This window comes from Argiope bruennichi, chromosome 1, assembly GCF_947563725.1.
Source record: "Argiope bruennichi chromosome 1, qqArgBrue1.1, whole genome shotgun sequence".
NCBI classification, from domain to species: Eukaryota; Metazoa; Arthropoda; class Arachnida; order Araneae; family Araneidae; genus Argiope; species Argiope bruennichi.
This window is the reverse complement of record NC_079151.1, coordinates 102369416-102386986: the sequence shown is the minus strand read 5'-3', so window position 1 is coordinate 102386986 and position 17571 is coordinate 102369416. Positions and strand designations below refer to the sequence as shown.

Below are 17571 nucleotides of genomic sequence, written 5' to 3'. Positions count from 1 at the left end.
CAATGCATGTAGGAATCATGACTGTTGTATTTAAATTTTCAAAGAAATTTTTAAATTACTACGTTTGAAGAGGTCTACTTATTCTACAAATTTTCTTTTGAATTATGTGAAGAAACGACTGTAAATATATCAGGAATATATAATACAGGAAGATGTTCAAAGAAGAGTACATTTTTATTCATTTTCTTTCTTTTTCTTTTTTTAATTGATTGATTACAGACTTAAAAAAACAAGACTGTAAGCCTTTTACTACACCGCCATCTGTCTCTAGATTCCAAGCACAAAATGCGATGTTAAATAGGCAATGGAAACAAACTTTAAAATAAAAAAAGTTTTATTACATCAACAAAATACATAAAAACAATAACAATAACAGATAAACACCACATTAAACAAATTATATTTTTGATTTGCATTTTCAAAATTTGATGCGTTTACTTGTTCACATCTCTCTCTATATAAGAAAACTCTTGATGATGTGTATGTATTTAACATAATTTTATCTGCACACATTTTGTTAATCAATTGTTGAACTGTTTGTATGGTTATATACCAAAGTCATCGGCAATATTAATTTTGAAATACAGACTGAGGGAGCTTTATGTATCATTGTGGTAAGATTAAAATTACTTAACAGCTTAAAACAATCTTATTTTGTCAAGAAAAACAGATAGTTATGGATTTGTATTTGAGGGCCTTCGTCTAAGTTTGGGCGATTTTAGAAAAAGAAAAATGATATTTGAAACAATATTTTCTTATTTTTAAATGATATGCAAAATTAATAAATCATAAAACTGTAATTTAAAATGTAATTATTTATTTAATTTTTAAAGAAAACTAAGAATTTTTTATCCTCAATTTGATTGTTTTTCACATACTTGCCTTCAAAAAAAATTATCGAAATTATATATCCTTCAGTTTATATAATCATCATTGAATTGACTAAGGACTAAAGCAGAAGTTTAGAAATAACTCAAATGCTTTGCAAATTAAATCATAACATTTTGTGCCTTTTCAAGCATTTATTGCCAGAAATTGCAGCATCAATGAAATATCAAGGTATTTACACGATTCAGAATTCTCTAAATATGCAATAATTCCTCCAAAAATAAAAATAAAAATTATGTTGAAAATAGTCTAAAATAATATCTAGTTTACAGTAAAAGAAATAAAATTAAAAAAAATTAATAATCTAAAAAAATGAGCAATGTTTACTTAGATTATTATTTAAAGTTCCATTTTCAGCCTACAGGCTTTATTAAAATGTCTTTAATTTTATTTCTAATTATCATTCATATAAAATAAAGAATTTTAGAAGGTGAAACAAAAAACTTTAATATAAAAAAATTTAAAAAATTGGGATTTTTTTGCCAAAATGGAATTTTAAAGTAGGTCGATGTTGTACGTTCAGTTAATGTTTCAATTATATGTATCAGATGAGCTAATAAAATACATAATAAAATTAGAGAAAACTTCGTTGAGAATAATGAACTTACTGTAAATAATGAAACAATACTTAATAAAAGATCTAAATTTCTGCCAAGAACCCTTAATGCGATATTTTGAAACCGGATATTAAAACCATATGCAAAAATATTAATATATAAAAATATAACCACATAAACATGTATATTGTTCTTGATATATTTTTGCCAAAAATAAGTGATTAACCTATATTATAATAAAACATTCTTTATAAATAAGATGAATAACATTTTTAATAAAAAGTGAAAATGTTATACACTATTACAAAAGTATAAATGAAGTAACAAGTTTATGTATGTTATCAATAAGATAATCGGTCGCTTATTTCATAACCAAAACTAAAATAATTACTGACAATATTAAACATTAAAAATGCTTTTTTTTAATTCTTTTACTAAGAGAGCAGTGATGTGTTTATTAAATTATATTGAAAGGGCGGACATATGAAGTCCACTTGTTAATTCTTTCTAACAGTGAATTTCAGTTAATTATTCCCTGAGATCTTCATCACTTCTGCTATAAAATGAACGTCTTCTGAACACAAAGTCAAATTTCATTTGTAAAATCCATCTGGCTAAGACACTGCACTTAGTAAGATCTTTATAATAAAGATTCATTTCATAAATCTTTACTGCAAAGAGCGGACTAAACTCTTTGACCTGAATCTCAAGAATTTAAAGCTAGATTCTCAACTTATCGTGAGAGCCTAGTTTTAACCCCTTTTTGAATAACTATACATATATATATTGATTTCTCAAAATGAAAGTAACAATGCCTTAATTTTGTTTAAAAAGATCTTTTAAAATACAGATTACAAGCTTTACAAATTAATGAATCCAAGCAATTACGTTTGTAATGGAAATTGCTATTTGAAAAACTTTTTCGGGTGCTTTAAATAAAGTAAACAATATGATTCATTATAAAAAAAATTAATATCTTTAAATAAAAGTCGGTGAAGGAACATTTCTTCTATATCAGATCACAGAATTTATCTTGCTTCCGTTATCTTGCATTCATTTCCATCTAAAAACGAATTGGAAAAAAGGTGGGAAAAAAATCATTAGAATTTTGTAATATTTTTTAACAAATCTAGTTTCAAACGTATTTAATAAAACTCCACAAAAAGTGAACAATATTAAAACTAATTCTAATCCTATTAGTTGTCTAATGCTAGCTAAGTCTATAAATTACGGAATCATAATAAAAAAATATGCGTAGCCCTTTCCGCTTTGAGATCGGTGTTAGATCTCCTAAATATCATTCTATAGCAAAAGTTTGACAGTAAAACAATTGTATTGCTTTTGTTCAGTGGACCACCGAAGATGTGAAATAAAATGTTGATTCTTCCTTAATTTTTTTCAGCTGCTGTTTAGTTGTTCAGGCAGTATATGGCTGTGAAATAATCAGATATGGTTAATGAACACTGAAGGTGTGTATAGGTATTGGTTCTTAGATTTTGCTTAATCTTTTAAAGACATAAAGTGATACCTTAGTTTGATTCTAGAAGAAAGTCTAGCATTATAAATATTCAGTAGGCTCTCAGGCGTGAGATGTCTTATCTCTGATTATAATGAACCATTATCTTTAAGCTAAACATACAGACATTTCACCGATACATTGGAACTGCCATTGAAAACTGGTCATTTGACGGCTCGCAGTAGGATTGGTGTTAAATATATCCCTGTATATTTATGTAAATAAAACTTTATTCTAGACTGAATAGCTAAGATTAGCTAAGTACTCCACACAAGAGATTAAAATTAATTGTCATCTTGAAAAAAATCAAAACGTAATTAGATTAGATCCGATTTTTATCCGGAGGTAACATCCAACAGCTACTTCGGACGCATTGAAATCCAACCAATTGCTAAGCACATCGGTCTACCAGTTGTTGAAATGATGCTAAGTACGTGGAGCATAGAGCTTTCGATTAATGTTTCTTTACCACAATGTGATGCTTTAACATAGAAATCAAATGGTAAATTGTTGGAAATATATGAGAAGATTGCCTGTTCCGGATTGTTAATATTATTTTGTAATAAAAATTTCAGAAAAAACAACCCATTTTAAATTACAAAGATGAAATCAGAAAATAAATATTTCATTCAAACACCTCTGATTTTTTAGACCCTGAATTTAAGAGAAGTGAATTTGAATAGAGCTAACAAATGGACAATGATTTTTTAGAAATATTTACTTACATATTTAATTTATAAAGTTTTTGTAACTTTAGATTTAAGAATAATTCCGTAGACTTTAAAAACTACTTTTAAAAATAATGTTGCTATTCATAAAATTTTACATACAAATCATAAAAGTGCATTTACAGCCTCAATTTTGGAAATAGTTTGGGGTTTTATTTAATGTACTCTTTTGTCTTCGTTTACTGTTTTAAATAAATTTAATAGATGAAATCAAGTAAATTTTCGTCATTCATTTGATGAAATTAAATACCTTCTCTTTAATTTATACATTTTAGTAATATATTAGCTGCTTCTAAATTTATGTAATTTATTATTTATATTATTAATTATTATTTTATTATTTAATTTTTATAATTGAAAAGTATCTAATCTTAAATTTGAAAAAAAAAAAAGGATGTCGACCATTTAAATTTAAAATTTTTGATGGTTGCAATAAAGTCTTGGGAAATTTTTTGTTTTAAATTTATCAGTATTAACTAAAATGCAACAATTTTGGTATTATTAAAAGATTTTTTAGTTTGAAACTATTTGAATATACTTATCCAATTTAAAAGAATCATTTACTTTTGTTTTTTTTCTCATTTATTCAGCATTTCCTGTGGGCAATCAAGATGGCGAACTTTTGGAAAGTTTTTTGTGATTGGCGAATGCCTTGTGCGAAAACAAATCTAGTTCTTAAAATTTTTTTAAATTATCACAAAAGTTTCGGAAAAAAATCTACTTACTAACGTAAGATATTTCCAAAGCAATGTTATGAACTAATTATTGATGATTTTAAGTATTTCTAAGTATTTATGATAGTTTATACAGTTAAGGACGACAAAAATGCACTACTCTAGATTTTGTTTATTTTATATACGTGGCATAAAGAAAAACGCAATAACAAAACAATAATGTAATTATGTTAGAGATGTGTTTACGTCCCCACTTCTTCAATTCATTTTGGGTAGAATTTCAATAAAGATTTTCTTGCTATTCAATAAGTTAGGATTTTAAAACGTTTATTTCATCTTTATCTTAAATTGAAAGAAAATTAACTTACTTCAATATCGCTAGCTTTTGTTCTCACTGCTGTATATGTTGGGCTAAAATATAATTTTCTGACGAAAGGACTCAGATATTCTGATTTCACATTAGCAGGATCGATGCAAAAACCTAAACGAATTTTTTAAATGCAAATATAATTTTCATACATGTTTATAACTAATATATTTATCTGAAAGTTTTAGTACATATATTAACGTATTTTATTAGTCTAAATAAAAACTTTTGTGTACAATTTTGAGATTTCACATAAAAATTGAACAATTTAAATAAAAAGGATGATAATAGTTAGAATGTAAATCATACCATACATTAATATATTCACACTCTTTTTTATGCATTTAATACAGAATAAGTAGTATTGCATAAGCGACGATTGTTGAAATGGGTAACACAAGTACATCACATTCTACACATTTTCATAAAAGGAATTTTCACAGATTTAGACTTTGTGATCGTGGTGTTGAAGGTAGCAGTTGTTATATATATATATATATATATATATATATATATATATATATATATATATATATCTTTCAGCTAATCAACAAATCTATCACTATGGTTATTAATTACTAAAGACCTGTCTCCATACAATAATGATTACTTCCAATATCATCGGAGATATGCTACAGATTGTTTGTAAAAAAATTTTCAGACATTCTTTATATCACTATTAAAAATTCACATAATGAAATAAATAAATATTTGCACTTTTAATACAAAAATTATTTTCAGCATATATATTTTAGATAATATGTAGCTTTCAAGTCAGAAATGTCTTTGAACATTAAAGCACATACACTCTATATATATTGTTACGAAATTTCCGGGTTCGTTCGGATAGTGGGAGTTATATGGTGTGGAGAACGCTCAATCAGCAGGCGGTAGTAGAAAATAAAACAACGACGTTTATTTACACGAAGACACACAGGGCAGCACAAAGACGATAACTATATACAGCACAACAGACGATTATCTTCAGCCGAGACGTGCAGCAACAACAGCATATAACAGCAGCATACACAAGTCCCTACTGCATACAGTAGCGCACAGCTTAGTTCAGCCCTAGCTTGACTCTGTCGCTGCTCCGCTAATCCCTGGAAGACCAGTTCTTCACCGTCGATTCCGACTACTCTTCGACTCCACCGATCCACGACTCAATTCACCACTGCCAGGCAGCTGCGAGTGCTTCCTTTTATAGGTCTCAGGAGGCGGGGATAGAAGTCTCTCAACCAATCAGGAACGTTCGAGGCGTAATTCGGTTCCTACTGGACGGATCGGGAAAACTCTCGATGTTTCGGGTATAATCTATTTTGGAGCCAAAGTCGCCAAATTTGTCGCCAAGTCGCCAAATGGTCGTCAAGTTTGTCGCCAAGCTCTGGGACCTCCTATGGAACCAACTATGCTAGAAAGCCGCATCACAGATTCGTAACAATATTATAAATCCCATAAATAGAATTTACATGAACTCCGGTTTGATTATATGGTATTTAAGGTAGGATTTCATGATATTGTATTAATGTGACTCTTTTGTATCAGATACGCAACTGATTAAGAGGATCGGGTACTCGCTGTCAGTTTTTGGACTTGATTGATACACCTCACATTATCATTTGTCTTTTTGTTGTTCATTTGTTTATCATCGGGTGGTACTATATCAAGTAATAATAATACGAAGTAACTCAGTATGATCTAGTTCGGCATCTTGCGTCGACGATGCTACGAGCATACTATTTTTTATTTATATTTATTTCATCTCTAGTCCTAACTATCATTTACTCCATCCAATGGCACAAATACCACTAAATAATTATATCAATAATCCTCACTTTTCCTATGCTGATTATATTAGTAAAACCTTTGTTTATTTCTTCTCACCCATCCATCAATCCCTGTCATAACCAAAAATGCTTTTCAGACTTCATTTATGCCTTGCAATTAAAGGAGTCAATGGCAAATATTTGAAAAATTTGCATTCATGATTATATTACTCCCTGAAATATTAATCTTCAATTAACGATTGTGAAGTGAATTTTTGTAATCAAGTATTCGTTTTGACTCATTCAGTATACAGCGCGTTCCTAAATTGTAGAAATGCAATAATTTTGGGATAACTTTAAGAATTGGACATGAGCAGGTGGCAGATGGGTAAGAAATGAATAAGGTAAGAAATCAATTTTCAGAAAGTTATTTTTTCATAAATTTTTCCTAATAGTCAAAAATGATTAATTAGAAATTTTTGAACGATGCTCAGGTTGAAGCATCGCTCATCTATTTACGTTTATTCTGTAAACATGAATTAACTCATTAAAATAAATTACATTTAAAACAAAAAAATTCGTTTGTAAATTAATTCTTTAAGTAATCAGTTTCACAAATTTAAGATTAAATAACAATATTGGTGATTTTTATTATGTTTTTATTTAAAAATGGCATATTTCAACTCGTTAAATTAAATTAAAAAGGATATTCTCAGATGCATTTGAGTTTTGCAGAATTCACAAGACTTATCTTACATAATATCACCTTTCCATTTCTTAGGATACCTCTATTTATAATTTAATATATGAATGATCTAATTTAATATATACTCTTCACTTTTCATTAAGCATAACTCAGTTATTTTTTAAATTATAGGGATTCATTTTTTTATATTTCATGATAATGTAGTTGCAGCAATTTTTTTTTCTAATTGACGCTTTCCACTCTTTCGACAGAGGTTTTTGTAACCGGAGATTGGTATTGTAAGGAGGTGATCCTTCGCCATGTGCGTCTGTTCCGAGGTGCTGTTGGACCAGACTTCGTTTTTATCGCTAACAATGCACAGCCACACCCGACTGATTATGTTTAACAGCTACTGGAGAGTGAAGATATCACTCGAATGGATTAGCTAACGTTCTCCCCTTTCTCCCTGATTTGAATCTCATAGAACATGTGTGGAATGCTTTGGGAAGACGCCTTCTGGCACGATTAGATCCTCCGAGGAACACCCAACAACTGAAACAGATGCTGATTGAGAAATGGACACTCTTACCTCAAGAATTGTTGGACTGTTTTGGGCTGAGTATGGAGAGACGGTGCGAAGCAACTATTGCACTAAGGGGAGGGCATATCCCATACTAAGAAACATCTGTTTTTTTTTTTTTTCTCTTGGAAAGACAATCATGTGTAACGATACTATGAGTTCAGTAAATGTATGAGTTTATTTGATTCCATACTATATGCATTTTTGCGTAACCATGCTTTCGTCATCGTTTAAGTACAAAATGATGTCTCTCATTTCTGAATTTCATGTTCCTCAGATGATTTTTCATGGAGTTATGGCAAAAAAACCCCATCATTTACTTAAGTTTTGTACACCAGTGTACAACAGAAATAAAGTTAAAGAGAATTCCAGCTTCTTTTTGGAACACCTTATCTAGGACCAAAAAGAAACATAATTTAATATTATAGTTAAAAAACTGCCGTAAGGAATTTTTATTGTAATCTTAAATTAAAACGAAAGTGAGTCATTGATTTATTCAGGAAAAATATTAATAAATTGTAAATCGGGTTTAAAATGCTAAATAAATTACTTACTTAGAACATAACTAGCAACATAGCCGACAACTATTGTTATGGCTAAGGCAATACAAAGCAACCACATATAAGACCAAGTGTAAAGATAGAATATATCGCTGTAAAACAGAAGAAATTTACTATCAATTTATATTTTATACATAATTTCTTGTCAGAAATATATAAAATACATACATATTTAGAAATACTTTTAACTTAATCTATATAAATAAAACTGGATATTCATAAGAAGTGTGTACACAGCAGATATTCATGTAACTCAGTACTTATCCATCAGATTTTGAATACAAATGGTATGAAGTTAAATAAGGTCCGAGTGAGGGTTTGTTCATATTTAAATAAATAGTTAATATTTTATTAGTGATAAATTAAGCTTCCGTATACTGAATATGAGCTATTATATTCCACATATTTAAAGAATATATAGAGACCTTTATTGAGATCACAGTTATTAATTTTGGTTGCTAAACAAAGTAATTGCATCGTGATCATTAATAAATAATTAAATTATTTATATTTTAAGCCTAAAATATGCATGCAACCCAATATCGCCGACAATGTGGAATGTTAGGGATTAGTAAAAACTCTGTGCATTTGGCCCGAAATATCCGGAAATAAATGTTAACAAATCATCGTATTTGTAAAATGATTCGGAGAATGCTTCCTTATTAAACTTTTCCTTGTATTCGAATTCACAAGTGGAGTTTTGAGAGTTAATTTACAATTACTTCCTTTATGGTTTTCTTGTGAGCTTCAAACATTTAAATTTTTATTTGCAACTATGAGCTACAAATCATTTCGAGATATTTCCTATAAAATTATATTTCTTTCACGATAAAAAAATATTTTCTTATTTTATAACATACAAAGAAATTTGCACGTTTTTGAAAAAGGAAAAATCATTGATATTTGATTTGTAAATAATGAACATTTCTTCTAAGTAATTAATTATACATCTAAAGTAAAGTTTAGTACAGACAGAAAAAATTAATTGTTTTCCCTTATAAAATGATATATAAATATGTATTTCGTACAATATTTGCCTTTAATAAGGAATTAAAATGTAATATGATGCAATAATATTTATGTTCATAATCACAAGTTAATACAATAAAAAATAATTTGCATTAAAATAATGCGTGAGAATTCCTTTAATAACTACAATGATTTTATTTTCATTTAATTTCCTTTTCTAAAAGGTTTAAAATATTAAATACCATGTAACTATAAAATTTGGTAAATGAAAAATAATTTTCATTGAAAATATGTTATAACCCAGAAAAATATTAAAATGTATTTGACAAATGATTGATTCTTTTAAATGCTATAGTATCAAATGTCATTTCAGAAGATTAAAAATTTATATATAGGTTCCAATTTTTTGTAAAAAAAAAAAAAAAAAAATCTGTTTGAAACAAACAAGTTAATGACGTACTTTTACAATTTTAAGGAGAATTTGACTATCATATTGATATACGGCTTAAAGGGGGAAAAAAAAAACCTTTTGAAACGATATTTTTTTTTAAATTATCGGACTGGAAAATAATATTATTTTTCGCATGTCAACTTTTTTTTACCGTTTATTAGCTCATTGTTTACTTTAAAGTCACAAGAAAAGCATTTTTAAAATTAAAATGGTATGTTTACTTGATTTTTTTCTGCAATTTTAGGGAAATATATCTAACTAAGAATCAAAAGCGGTACAAATCCAGCATTGTGTTGTTTTCTTCATAAGGACACAACAGTTATTACAAAAAAATTTGCGATGTTTACCGAGTATATTAGACACTCGTAAATGCAAAATGTGGTTTTCTAAATTAAAATTCGGTAATTTTGATCTTTCCGATTCGTATTGGATCAGAAAGTAAAACAACTTAATACAATAACTTTTAAAGGTAGAATAGAAATTCGAATTAAGTTTGTGTCAGGCAATCGAGGAGCTGTCAGATACTCTTAACTAACCTTGGTCGACGCTCAAGAACGTTTGGGATAAATAGGTAAATCAAGAAGAGCAAATTTTTGGGTAATCTCTTCAAAGAAAATAAAGCTATCCGTTTCATCACATGAACTTATTGCTCAACTAGCACAATATAGAAAAGTTTTTAATCGCTTGATCACTGCAAAAACAAAATGGGCCCTCTATGATAATCCAAAACACATAAAGCAGTGGCTCTCTCAAATGAATCATCTTGAAGCGCTACTAAGTTAGATTTACATCCCAAATGCAGTTTAGTTATATTAACGCCCCGCTTTAAAGCAACACAACACTTTGAGACGTACCTCTTAATTTTGAACCCCGGTCGGACGACGAAGACGACACCTGAGTTGGCAACCTCTCTCCAAACTTCCACATCACACCAGCGGGTGGATGTTTGGCCCCGACGGATTTAACGTGCACCAGACCCACTTACACGACGGTTCTTCGGTGAAATCGGGTCTCGAATCTGAAACCTTACCCCCAGTTCACCGTGGCACACGAGAGACATCCCAAAAATGAGTTTTTGTTTGATTTGCTATAATGTGTTTGATTGAGCATTCTCAGAATTATTACTTTTGAAGTGGTGAAACCTAGACAAACTATGAATGCAGACCTTCATTGTGAACAAACTGGATCAAATAAACCAATCTTTAATTGCAAAGTATCCAGTAATTGTCAGTAGAAAAAGCAAATACTGGAATATGATAAAGCAAATTCACACTGTACAGCCGAAACTAAGAAAAAAAAATTAATGAATTTGCATTGAAAGTATTGTCTCAGTCACCATGCTTTCCCAAAACTACATAATCGAAATTCCATTAATCCTAATCGACAATATTTTCTACGTCTTGGACAACTATTCAAATTTCTATCGCCACCTATTTTTCTCAAATACCTATTGATTTTAATCAATCTGACAGGGACATTGTGTACTCTATATGGCAAAAGGTTTGAGATAACGAAGATGATTAAATCAGCGAATAAGGATGAAAACTTTTAAGAATTTATTTATTTAAATTTAAAGTAAGTAAAACGACATTACTTTCCGGTTCCTTTGAATTTTTCTATTGCGTATGAGTTATTGCGTATTTTAATAAATGTAATATTTTTTTTTCAATAGCAAATTGAAGACCAATTATTATTTTGTAATTTTCCTACATTTTTTGTGGTTTCTGAAGTTATTAATATAGATACTTTTCTCCGATGTCAGAAATAAGCTGAAGCATTATTAAATGACTTAATGTTGAAATATTATTAAATGACTTTATGTTGAAGCATTCTTGAGATAGGGAGGACTAAGCATGCAAAGTCCTTGCGACGAATTACAATATTTACGAAAATATCTCTACAGCAGTTCTGGAGAAATATTATAAATGTATTTAGATTTTTCTCTCAATGTCTCATAATTTCTAGTACAGTTGCAATCTGTGATAGATTTAGATAATTAGCGCCCCCAGTCAGTGTACGTTATGAGGTCCCCTTTTTTAATAAATTGGTCAATTTGTTTTCAAATTTCAACTCTTTTTTAATGCATTCATGTTTTAAGTTTATAAACTTAATAATTGAACAACTTAATAATCGAAAATGTATTTATTTATTTATTTATCTATTATATTTTATCTAATATATTTACTATTATTTTTATTATCTATTTAACTTTTGTACACAATAATATTGATACTGTCAACACAAATAAGGAGACAGACTTACGGTGTTTATAAAGATACAAATAACTAAATGAACATAATGAAACATATAAGAGCCAGACCGATTATATTTGTTAAACTATTAAATTTATTATTATTTTTATAATTCATAGAAATTGTATTTTTTATAAACTTATTTATATGATAAAAACTAAACTAAAAAAAATAAACTGTTCTCATCAACTTGCTTTCAATCTTTTCTCAGAATAGTGATTCTAGGTTGCTATCTAATTTGCCTAATTAAAAATTTATCACTGGTTACACGGCTCTGGGAAAATGTTTAATAATAAAGACACGGACATTACTTTTCTTTTCTTTCTGTAAATTTCAGTATTTCTGTGACTTCTTCAGTAAAAGGAGTTGACGTCGTAGCATTGAAAACTCCCCAAGTTGAGTTAGCGTAACAGCCACTGATATCCCGAGACAAAGTTGGAACTTTAGGCTTCGTAATGTAAGAACCAAATCCGGCCCATGCAAACCACAACACACCGGACAGAAGACCAATCAGAGTGCCCTGTGAATAAAACCAATGAAGAAGTTAAAAGGTGTGTGTTTTTTTTCATTTAATATTTAAATTCATCAATATAATTCAAACACAAACAAGTATTACACATATCTTTTAAGAGCTTAATTTTTAAAGAAGAATTAATTAAAAAATCTATTATTTATAAAATCTGCATCTAGTATTGGAAATTTGAATAAAAAGGCAGTTAATATACAGAGAACCAAGAGAAAAATTCATTTATATGCGGAGTTAATAAATATGTTCTCCTCCGTCCATATAAAATTGTGGTCCTTGAGTTAAGAATCTGAGTGCCTTTTATGACCATAGTCTGCGAAATACGAAATATAGATGTAATAATTACGAAATATAGAAATTTGGTGTGAATCTAGCATTATTTCGGAATCTATCGTGCGATCTTGGATGGTTAATCCCTGCTATGTGGTTAATACTTGAATACGCAGTTTGAACGTTTTTTCTGATCCTTTCAAATCAAACTTTAACATAGAATTACACTTATAGTCACAAAATCACATATAAAATTTATAAATCCTTTACCTTTATGAGTTATTGCATGCAGAAGTATAGATCGTTAATTCTTTGACAGACTGTCAAGATTAATTAACGAAAGTTGTAGCATAAAATCTCATGTATATTGGCAGAGCGAAGAAATTATGAATAAAAAAAATTAATATTTCGACTACATTTCAGATGCAAATATATATTTTAGCATTAAAAGTTTTGTTTCCTTGCAGTAGGATCTTCTCCAGACATAATGTTAGCGAACACTCAAATCAAAACTAATCACTAAAATCAGTTGGAAACAAATAGTGATCCACTAACTGAAAAGAAACCGCAGTAAATAAGATAATAAAAAAAAACTACAGATTTCAGTGCATTAATTTCTGCTTCGGCCCAGCATTAAACATGTGGAAATAACGATTACATAATTGATTTTTATTCATGCTTAGCTTTATTCAAGCATTAAAAAATCATTCAGTTTCAATATAATAATAAACCTGTTCTGAGATACTTGAGGCCAAAAGAGAACTTAAGATTTTGTATCCGACAATAATGCAGACCAAAAGGATGGGAATATTTTTAAATTACAGAATGTAGTGGACGATTATATATATATACAGGGTGTTCATTAATTATTGTCTGGGTTTCCGTACCTCATAACTTTCGAATAAAAAATATTACGCAAAAACCGATTACGTATTCGTAATTTACAACTCAAAGAATTTTATTAATGATATCAAAGTGTAAAGCTTGCACAATTTGCACTTTGTAGGCATTCAGCCGAAGGCGATTATGTATTCGTAAATTGCAACTCAAAGAATTTTACGTGGCAACAATGCGATCTTAGCGCATTTGCAGTCTGGGTAATTATGACGTCATAAATAAAAATGGTGACCGTGCAAGAAAAAGCAATGTGTGTATTGCGGTTTTTCGAAACTAAATCAGTCATAACTACTCAACGTCGCTTCAGGACCACGTACAAGAAAGATCCTCCTTCGGATAATTCGGACACTCGGAGGGAAATCGAATTTCGTCTCGATGTGTTATGAGCTACGAAGGGCAGCCAGGTGCAAATTCATTAATATTTTTAATATCATTAATAAAATTCTTTAAGTTGTAATTTAAGAGTACATAATCGCCTTCAGCTGAATGCCTACAAAGTGCAAATTGTTCAAGCTTTACACTTTAATATCATTAATAAAATTATTTGAGTTGTAATTTACGAATACGTAATCGGTTTTTGCGCAATATTTTTTATTCGAAAGTTATGAGGTACGGAAACCCAGACAATAATTAATGAACATCCCGTATATATATATATATATATATATATATATACTGATTGTTTTCAGAGCATTGCGATTATACAAATTGTTTCAAGCTCTATATTTTTATTAAAAAATTATCTTCTGTTTCATATTACACTTATAAAAACGTGTTTTAAAAAAATAATTTTGCAAATTATATTTTTTACCTTTCAAACTTTAATTTCTTTTCAAAATTCAAATGCATGAATATTACTGAATCTTAAAATCAGTTTTTTTCTGAATTGCACTCTACAACATTTAAAAAAATATTTTTTCCGAATTGCACTTATGTAATATAATATCAAAATTTTATTGATTAATAAATTCACTTAATTTCTAAAAATATTATAATATTATAATTCCATCGAAAACACAGAAATGAGCAAGATTTTGCAATTCAAGTGGAAAGATGAATGCAAAATTAATTCCTTGTAAAGATAACAAAATTCAGGTTCAATAAATTCGTTTTTAAACTGCTTATCACATACAGGTAAAAGTTTTCAGTAATATTATTGAAGGCATTTTTAAATTATTTATAATTAAGAATGAATTAATATTTATCACGAAAGAGAAAAGTATTATACTATGTACTTACCGGTTCATTTGCTTTTGTAGTGAACATTCCAAGAATATACATTCCGAGGATCGGTCCTGCTGTCATACCCAACACAACGTTCGATGCTTCTAGAACGGCTCGGAAACTGGACGTTACCAGTGCCATTAATAAAATAAGGCAAATGTATCCTATAGCTATAAGAGAAAGTTATTAACCTAGTAAGTAAATGATACAAATTCGTTTTTAAACATAATTGTTTGATATTGATTGTTTAAATACGAAATATACAAGCTGATATTTCGAAATATACAAGTTGATAACCGAAATATACACGTTGATTTAACTTATTTAAGCTATCATATTTAAGACTAAAATGTGGCAAAGAATTGAAATATTATGAGTAGTTATGCAACAACGAATCACATTATGTATCATTCACACTCATATTTCAATGCTGCGTTTCTCCTTCTTTCACTGTGTTATTCCTTTCTCCTTTGGCCGCGGTGACCTGGTGGTAAGGTCTCGGCTTTGGAACCGGTGGGTTTCAAGTTCAAGACCCAATTTCGCCGAAGAACTGTCGTGTAAGGGGGTCTGTTGCACGTTAAATCAGTCCTGACCAAACGTCCTCCCGCTGGTGTGGTGTGGTGTGGAGAGGGGGTGCCAGCTCAGGTGTCGTCCTCGTCATCTGACCGCGGTCCAAAATTACGAAGTCCGTCCCAAAATAGCCCTAGTGTTGTTTCAAACGGGACGTTAATATAACTAAACTAAACTAAGCTATCCTTCCTCCTTTGCTATTGAATGTTGCTAGATATTATCTAGGTATGTAAGCGGTAGGGAAATGAAATCATATTTTATGGGGTTTTTTATAATCTTTCATTATCTTTAGTATGCCTTTTAAATAGAGAGACAGTTTTAATGATAAAATCATACGCTATATTTAATTTTCCTAATTTTCTTTGTGATGCTGAGTTACCCGTGTCCACATGTGCATGAATAATGATTTAAATTTCATTTCAATATATTTGTTCCAGAAGTGTCTAGTATTTCATAAATCTATAATTTCGGCGTTAGACAACATAGCAAATTTTATTTCTTGAAGTTGTTACGCTTTTGTGTTGTAATTGTATTTATAGACAAGCTGAGTATATAACACATGTAATTAATTAACTGATGTTTGCGGATCCATAGAGATCAAAATTCACCAAAATCTTAAAATTGTATTTTTTATGGTTACAGTTTCACGGAGGGGGGGGGGCACGTCGTATTTGAGGATGAGAAGCTTTCTGCATGGTGGTTGGTTTTCGTCCTCCTTTGTGAGAACACGAAAAGGTGGGAGGAGGAGTCTGGTCCTCCCATCTATAACGGAGTATACTTCCTTGGGGAAGAGTTTGTACCGTGGCCAGTGATGGCCTTTGGAACTCAACCACAGTTTCCGCCAATGTTGCTGTTGCGACGATGCGGTCATTCAAGTTTTTCCGTGTGTCTTCCGGCGGGTCGGAGTAGCCAGTTTGTAGTTGTGATTTTTAACGGTTACAAGATTTTTTTTTTGTTTGTTCTTAGAACATTAGAAATAAAAGATGAGAAATTTGGCTTAAAGCATTAAAACTTTTTGTGTCGTTTCATCATGAGGCTACGGTTAAAAGCAGGAAAACCATTAATGAAAAAAATCTGCTTAAAAAGAAAATCTTTTTTGCCAAAAATTTCCAATAATTATTGTAATATAGCATTATTTTTAATTAGGGTCTGATTTAATGAAGATTAACAGCAACTTCCATTCTATGTACCAGAGTGCACAGTTAAGTGTTGTGTTGCAAAAGTAAATTCAATATTCTTTATCGTTAGGTGAAATGCCGGATAACATGGGGATTTCGGTAAAGAAACTGTCTTTACGCAAAAGATAAATATCGATGATTTGAAATAGATTACCACATCAGTTACATTTTTTAATAGCAGCATTATTATTGGCAGTATTGTACATGGGATTGGATTCTATTAGAAAAAATTATGTGCTCTTAAAACAGAATAAGTGCAAAGCTAGTCAAACCACATGGCTATAATGGTTGTTACAACTTAATATTTAAAAATAGTTTCTTGTGAGAATCACAAAAAAATATATGTAAGCCATTTAATTGAAATTAAAAGCAGCAGTATAACAAATAAACCAGCTGGTCCACAAAGACGAATACTATAAAATAAGAATGACAATATATATATATATATATATATATATATATATATATATATATATATATATATATATATATATATATATATATATATATATATATATATATATATATATATATATATATATATATATATATATTGTTCTCAAATTTCATGTCGCACGAGTCGAAAAAAATGTACATAGATAAATACAGATTTCTTTAAAAGTGAAACATATTGTTACAAATCTGTAATTTTGCTACTCGGCCATGAATAGTGTCATCGTGAGAAACACCGTTGTAAGATCTGTGCTGAGCAGCTGCCGCGTAAATGACCTGAGAGCTTGGCGACCATTTGGCGACTTGGCGACGAATTTGGCGAGTTTGGCGACTAAATGGATACTACTGGAAAGTTCGAGAACTTTCACGATCCATCCACTAAGACCCGAGATACAGCCAGGTACGCCCTGATTGGTCTGAAGACTCTAGCCCCGCCTCCCGGAACTATAAAAGATGGGCA

At 29.8% G+C, this 17571-nt stretch overlaps 1 protein-coding gene across 1 annotated transcript in view; it reads right to left on the bottom strand.

Moving 5' to 3' along the window:
- Positions 1-387: 387 nt before the first annotated feature.
- LOC129966408 (putative sodium-dependent multivitamin transporter) overlaps positions 388-17571 on the bottom strand; it is a 39046-nt gene continuing 21862 nt past the window's right edge. The window contains exons 9-13 of the mRNA XM_056080831.1: positions 14926-15080; positions 12305-12513; positions 8316-8413; positions 4732-4844; positions 388-2508 (exon numbers count right to left, since the gene is read on the bottom strand). Of these exons, the coding sequence (XP_055936806.1) occupies positions 2488-2508; positions 4732-4844; positions 8316-8413; positions 12305-12513; positions 14926-15080 (596 nt within the window). The 3' untranslated portion in view covers positions 388-2487. The remainder of the gene's footprint in view (positions 2509-4731; positions 4845-8315; positions 8414-12304; positions 12514-14925; positions 15081-17571) is intronic.